The sequence below is a fragment of the Pantherophis guttatus genome, chromosome 7 (assembly GCF_059756535.1).
Source record: "Pantherophis guttatus breed Tessera chromosome 7, ASM5975653v1, whole genome shotgun sequence".
Lineage (NCBI taxonomy): Eukaryota > Metazoa > Chordata > Lepidosauria > Squamata > Colubridae > Pantherophis > Pantherophis guttatus.
In genome coordinates, this window is record NC_142069.1 from 79,260,120 (window position 1) to 79,267,711 (window position 7,592).

The window sequence follows — 7,592 nt, forward strand, 5'->3', positions numbered from 1 at the left end:
CATAGGGTCTACTGCTTGAGCAGAGGGAAAGGCCTCCAACGGCTCTTCCAACTCTGTCATTCTGTTATTTCTCCCATTAAAAACAATTCCAAGACTTACTAATGATTATTTCTTGTTCTTGCAGCAAAGTAAGTGAAATCTTGCTTCGAAAATGCCAGACGGCCCCAGGGAAGCCTTGCCTTCATCTGTCCTACCCACCTCCTAAAGCCTCTCACTCGTCCCCCAATCTTGAAGAATGGCTCTGGAGTCTCCCCTATTGCGAAGACTTGATGAAGGAGAAGGGTGCAGTTAGTAATTCCGACATCTCTGATTCTGTCGCTTCCTTTTTCATGGACACCGAAACATCTGGAATGTCTACGGATATTGACTCCTCCTCTGAGAAAAGTTTTTATTCTGTCTCTGAAGATTAGCTTGGGGGGGCTACGACATTTAGGCAGGGAAATTCACACCTTTGAGGTATGTGTTCTGCTAGCACTTGGCCAAACAATCTTTAGGATGCTGCTTCTCGATCTGAGCAACTTTGAGGTGCTAAGTGGAACTGGACTTCAATTCAGCACCGTACTTACTACATCTGAATTCTGGGAGTTGAAGCCCACCCATCTGAAAGTTGCTGAGGTTGGGAAACACAACTTTAGGAAGTCTTTGTTTACAACTCGGTTGCCTTTGAGGCATCTTTTCTGGCTTCAAGGCATGTAGGCTTCTTGTCTAGTTTCTGGATAGTGGACAAAGGGTTGAAAAAGCCGAAACACAAAATAGAGCATTATTGCCCCCAAATGAAAATGAAAAAAATTCAGCAGGAAGACAATCTACATCTCTGTTGATGGTTTTATATTGGGATAAGCATTTGTAGCACGATATTAACTTTTTTTTTTTGTTTTAAAAAAAATAATTTTTACAGCAAGATCTGTAGCTCTTGTGTGACTTTTTTAAAAGGTTTTTTTCCCCTGCACTTGTGTGGAACTACACATCTCCTACTTAAAGAGATCGAGAATACAGGGCCTTTGAGGAGCTCCTTTTTTTAACTTGACGTACCTGGCAGAGAGTATCATTCAGAATGAAGAGGATACTACAAGTAGGCAGATGGGGAGCAGAAAGAAACGATGTTCGATACCCTTATTTTTTAAACGGGGGAAAAAACTTATTTTTCATTAAAAATGTATTGTTTATATTATTAATATTAATATAGGGGATGTTGAAGAATTTCTAGATGTCCCAATTTCTACTCTTTTTATTGGACTTTTCCTGAAATTAATCTCAGGATTAATGGAATGAATCACTTTTTTTAAAATTTGAAACTCCTTGATTGCCACAAGGAAAGCAAAGGATTTTCTAATTTGGGATGGGGGTGGGGGGCTCTCCAAAATCTCCTAAAAACACACAACACACAAGCACACACACACTTTTACTGCCAGAGAGGCTTTCATCTGGTATTTTTTTTGTCCTTGAAGTTCACTAAACATGCCACCTTAAAATGGAAGCCCTCCAAAAGTGTAGATTCATTTCCCAGAATTCCCAAGCAGCATAATCTTTACTGAGAATTCTGGGAGTTGAAGTCCACCCATCTATGAATGTCCTACAACAGATGTGTTTTCTTAACCTTGGCAACTTTTAAGATACGTGGACTGGGGGATTCTGGAAGTTGAAGTCCACATGTCTTAAAATTGTCAAGAGTTGAGAAACACCGCTCTGGAGTGTTGTATCTAAACCAGCATTTTACTTTTTGTGAATGATGTAGACTCTACATCTAGATATCTTTAATTCAAATGAATAAAATGAACCATACAAAATAATTCATTGGTGGAAGAGAGATGCAGGGTTTTTAAAAAATTACATTTATTATCTTAGTGAGCTTGAGAGCAGATGTCACTAAGAAATATATTGTTCAGTTTCCTTAACAGGAGAAAGTAATAGAAATCTATAATGCGATTTGGAATTTATAGATATTAATTTATTAACTTGATTTACCTCAGAACAAGAAATGAGCGAAGGCATTCAGAACAGGAAACTCATATGATTTCTGCATTTTCTTCCTTTTAAATTTAAATTATAAATAAAATCCATACATTATTCAGTCCAGGTTTTATGAACACGCATGCAACTTAAGCCTTAATTTTCAATAATAGTAGGAAGCGACAATAATGTGCCATCATAAATCAGCCCTATTTCAAATGGATTCAATAATTTCTTTGGAATACGGTACTTCATACTTTGTGTGTCAGTATTTGCTGCATAAAGTGACAGGAATTCTTGAACATGGTGCACAATATTAAAATTGTATTTTGGGAAATCAGACTTTTGCTATGGGTAATTTACCAGCTCTGAACTTTGGCACTGCAATGGGTTTAAGTGTCAGTAATGGCAATCCCTTATTAGACTATTTTCTTCTAAGGTTGGAGTTAGGTTGGAGACTTGTTACAAATTAAGCGGAGAATAATATCCCCAAAGGAACCCAACTAGCTGCTTTTATTTATTTCAAATTCATTGTCGACTTTTTAGCAGGTTTTATTTTGACAAAATACCTAATCTTTAAGAGTGTTTTTCTTTTTGGCATTTTAAAGAAAATCTAAGTAATGCTGAGTGGAGAGGAGTGGAATGAAATGTAGTTAAAACAGTTTTTTCAGAGTGTTAAAACGTTTAATAGCATGGACACAGACTTATTTATATTCTTCTGGTGCTATTTTTAGCCAGTGCCGAAGTACTGTTTTGTGTGACAGCTGGTCATACTTATTTTCCTAAACTTTTATTGTATTTCCAAAATGAACTATTTGTTATATTTCTGCAATCAGCAGTGTTTTTAAAGAAGCAGAATAAAGAGATGCTGTGTTTTGGTGATCACTGTGTTTTGTTCATTATCACAAGCCAAATGCTTAATTGCTGGATAGAACCGCTTTATGAGGTGATCTATGAATATACTGCATTTCTGTACCGTTTTAATTGTTTATAATGCTGCAAGTTGACATTTCACTCATTGTCAAAGCAGTAAACATTGTGTTTCTATGAGCAATTTTTTACTCATAAGAATAAAAAAAATTACTTCACAAATGGTAAAGTGTTCCTTTCTATAATTCCTCTTCCCTTTTTTCACAGTGATTTAACAAATACAAATAACAGTTTATGAAATCTAATCCTTTTCATAAAAAATTCAAATGACTGGAAAACGTAAAACCCATGCAGAGTATTTGGCTTTGTTTTAACATTTTATGAATCGTATTCTGAGTGGTCCTTAAACACAGACATTTTGGTGGGGAGGCAAGGTGGAGGTGTTAAACTTAATGCAAAATCCATGTGCATATACACAAAAGGATTATAGCTCTCCTTCAGTAATTATCTGGGTTCAGAGTTCTTTCTAAATTTGTCAAAACGTCTTTATTTTTTAAAGCGTTGAAAAGAAAATGCAGGCTGCGGCAAATGGAACACAGAAAACTATTAAAAATGAATTTATAGGAGACATTGAATAGGTAAATGGTTCAGAGCAAAATTGTTTAGCTGCAGTTTGTAGTAAATGGAACACAAAATAGTAGCCTTATTGTACATAGATTACCTTCAATAAAATAAGTAACAATATTTAGAGATGCTATGATTTGGGAATAAAGCATTCCAGATTTCTGGTGATCTTGGCTTCCAATAATTCAGCAAAGTTGAACCTCTCACGCTAAGTGTTCAGGAAATTCAACGGTTTAGATTAGACTGAGAAGTTGAAATTATGTCTCGAGAGAACAATTCCATTCTGTGACCATGAAAATATACAGGGATGTATCCATGAAATCATCAGAAGCCAAACCCAACTTGGAAAAAAGCTTTATTAGTGTGAAACTGAAGTATAAGCATCATATCAACCACAAAGCCTTTAAGTACAATTTTGAATTGGTAGAATGTATGGCTCCAGAAAGTTTTGGAACTTTATTATAAATCATCCTCCTCTTAATCCCTTGCGGGGTGGAATCTGGGCAACTGAATGGAGCTGAGTGTTACTGGCCGGAGTGTTACTGGCCAGTGGCCGGATGCCCTTCCTGTCACCAATGAAGAGGTTTTTTCAGCAGATTTATTCTCCGTCTGCCAAGAGAGAGAAATATCTGCCTCTACTTCAGTGATGAAATTCAATTTTTTTTACTACCGGTTCTGTGGGCGTGCCTCGGTGGGCGTGGCAGGGGAAGGATACTGTAAAATCTCCATTCCTTCCCCACTCCAGGGGAAGGATATTGCAAAATCTCCATTCCCACCCCACCCTGGGGCCAGCCAGAGGTGGTATTTACTGGTTCTCTGAACTCAAAATTTCCGCTACCGGTTCTCCAGAACCTGTCAGAACCTGCTGGATTTCACCCCTGCTCTACCTAGGATCAAACTCACAGCCTCCTGATTGTGAGGCGAGAGCTCCACCTCTAGCCACCGCACCACAACCTTATCAAATAAAACCCTAAAAAGCTTAAAAGAGGAAAAATACAAGAAATAGGGGCACATCAACAAAGAAGAATAAGTAGTCTTCGGAAACTATAGAAGTACTTTCAAAATGGCTGGTGCACAGAATGAACTGAAACTGGAGCAGTTACAAAAACAAGGCTACTTTTCATAAAATAGAAATAAAAGCCAAAGATTATATGGGTCTATCATGGGAAATAATCAAAATGAGAAGGCAGAACTTCATACCTCAGAAGGGAAATGGGGAACCGGCTGGTGATCCTTATGTTGCTAAGAGAAGGAGGAAATTGAAGTTTAGGAAACACACAAGAAGGGACTAAGAGAGGACTTGGCTAATTTAAACGAATTCAAGTCTTCAGGACCAGATGCTTGAAGGACTAGAAGAAATGACTCAAGTATCACTCTTAGAAATCCTGGAGAATTCCTGAAGGACCAATGAGGTCCCAGAAGATTGGAGGAGAGAAAGTGTCTTCCTAATTTTCAAAAGGTAGAAGGAAGAGGACCTTTGGAGTGACGAAGTGCTACCAGCAAGAATGAGCATAGATCTTTCATGTAGACATTCTGTCAGATTAACTTTATCCTCTTCTTTTGATAGAGTGACTAGCTAAGTGGCTTGGGGCAATGCTGCAGCCATAGTATCTATAAGGTAAAAGGTAAACGTAAAGATTCCCCTCTCACATATGTGCTAGTTATTCCTGACTCTAGGGGGCGGTGCTCATCTCCATTTCAAAGCTGAAGAGCCATCGCTGTCCAAAGACGTCTCCGTGGTTATGTGGCCGGCATGACTCAACGTCAAAGGCGCATGGAACGCTGTTACCTTCCTACCAAAGGTGGTCCCTATTTTTCTACTTGCATTTTTTACGTGCTTTCGAACTGCTAGGTTGGCAGAAGCTGGGACAAGCTCACCCCATTACGTGGCACTAGGGATTTGAACCGCTGACCTGCCGACCTTTTGATGGACAAGCTCAGCGTCTTAGCCACTGAGCCAACCGCATCCCTCAATAGTATTTGTAGATCTAAGCAAGGCTTTAGATGGAGTGATTCATTACATTCTCCTTCAAAATGTGGCAAATGGGTAAAATATGGCCAAATGATGCGGTGAGAAGGACACGTGGTTGGCTGAATGGAGCACTCAGAGAATGAAACACCTGTGAGTGATCTTCAGAGCATAACATGGAAGGCCAATGGACTTCTATTCTGCATGTTTTCAATGAGCTTGGATGAGGGAGTTGAGGGGGCATATAAAAAGTTGACAGGTGACACAAAGCCGAGACAGGTGGCCTTTCAGGACTCAAAAAAGGTCTAGGAAGGATTCAACTGACAGCCAAAATAAATATGATGGCATTTAATAAGAAAGATATTTATTTATTTATTTGTCATATTTCTATGCCGCCCACTCTCTGAGGACTCTGGGCGGCTTACACCAAAGACAGTATACTAAATAGCATATTGCCCCCAACAATTCGGGTCCTCATTTTACTCACCTCGGAAGGATGGAAGGCTGGGTCAACTTTGAGCCGGTGAGATTTGATCCGCTAATCTGATATGGAGTGTTTTGCAGCTGGGCAGGAAAAAAGATAAGGATGGGGAAGACTTGGCTTAGTAGTGGGACTTTGTTGACCCCCAGTTAAACATGAACCAGCAGTGTGATGTAGTTGTTAAAAATGCCAGTGCTATCTTGGGCTGCATTAACAGGAGCATAAAGTCCAGAGTTTATGGGTGCTAATTAATCCATTCTGCCTTGGTTGGATCCCACCGGGAAATGTGAGGAGCACCAGAGTCAAAAATAACAAGGATAAATTGGAATAATGTTTTGAGAAAGGCAAAGAAGATAGTGACGGGTGAGAAAACTAAGCCCTCTGAGGAATGGTGAAAAGATTTGGGCATGTTAAGCTTTCAAAAGAGATGGTTAGGGGTGGTAGGTCATCCATCTTCAAGGATCTTCAAGGAGCAGAGTCATTGCCTCGTCTCCAAAAAGGGAGAAGCAAAATCTTGCAAGGAAGGAGGGCCCTGACTCTTATCATCCGCCAGCCTTTAGTAAGGCTGCAACATGAAGTGGTCAGTTTTTTTGTTTTAGGAATTGTGAGACTTAACATTGCCAAGTTTGAAAAAATACATTCCTGGTGGAACTTCCATTGAGCAAATGAGCTCCATTCAAAGACCATTCAAAGTTATAACGGCACTGAAAAAAGTGGCATGACTGTTTTTCAGAGTTACCTCCCCAGAGTCACGTGATCAAAATTCAGATGCTCGGCAACTGGTTCATATTTATGACGGTGGCATTATCCCAAGGTGGTCTGATCCACTTTTGTGACCTTTTGACAAGCAAAATCAAGAGGGAAGCCAGATTCACTTAATAACCAGGTTACTAACTTAGCTTCCTAGGGGGCTGGACTAGAAGACCTCCAAGAACCCTTCCAGCTCTATTCTGATCGATTGCTTCCTTAGTCCCTAAGGCAGAGGTGAAATCCAGCAGGTTCTGGAGAACTAGTAGCAGAAATTTTGAGCAGTTTGAAGAACTGGCAAATACCACCTCTGGCTGGCCCCAGAGTGGGGTGGGAATGGAGATTTTGCAATATTCTTCCCCCAGGAGTGGGGAGGGAATGGGGATTTTGCAGTATCCTTCCCTGCCACGCCCACTAAGCCACACCTACCAAGCCACACCCACAGAACCGGTAGTAAAAAAAATTGGATTTCACCACTGTCCTAAGGTGCCAGGTCTCATCACTGGAGGGGACGAATCAGCATACAGGGAAGAAGTCCAGAAGGCATCCTCATGGTGCTCAAAAAATAACCTACATCAAAATACTAGTAAGACAAAGGAGATGGTGCTAGATTTCTGGAAGCACAGAAAGGAACCTGCCCCACTGTGTATCGAGGGGAGCTGTGTGAAGAGGGTTTCCTCTTTTAAATTCTTGGGAGTGCTTATTTGTCAAGATCTCACCTGGAAAAACAAACCCCACCCTTCCCTAATTACTTGCCTAGGGATCATTCTTTATATTATTTATGTCGTTTGTATTTTTTTTTGTCATGGATTGCACCAGTGAGGCGAAAACCAATTTTGTTGTATACATGATGTACAATAAAAGGCTATACTAAATAGTCCCTTTCTTGTGTTGTGCATAAAGAAGAGGAAAGGAGGATGCTTCCCGAGGGAAACAAAGTCCCGTGGAGTT

General features: G+C 39.9%; 1 protein-coding gene across 2 annotated transcripts in view; it reads left to right on the top strand.

The window, feature by feature from the left end:
- LOC117679801 (patatin-like phospholipase domain-containing protein 2) overlaps positions 1-3,042 on the top strand; it is a 41,015-nt gene extending 37,973 nt beyond the window's left edge. For both annotated transcript variants that reach the window (XM_060684137.2, XM_034442016.3), the window contains one exon: positions 125-3,042. In XM_060684137.2, coding sequence (XP_060540120.2) covers positions 125-410 — 286 coding nt within the window. In that variant the 3' untranslated portion in view covers positions 411-3,042. The remainder of the gene's footprint in view (positions 1-124) is intronic.
- The last annotated feature ends 4,550 nt before the right edge of the window (positions 3,043-7,592 follow it).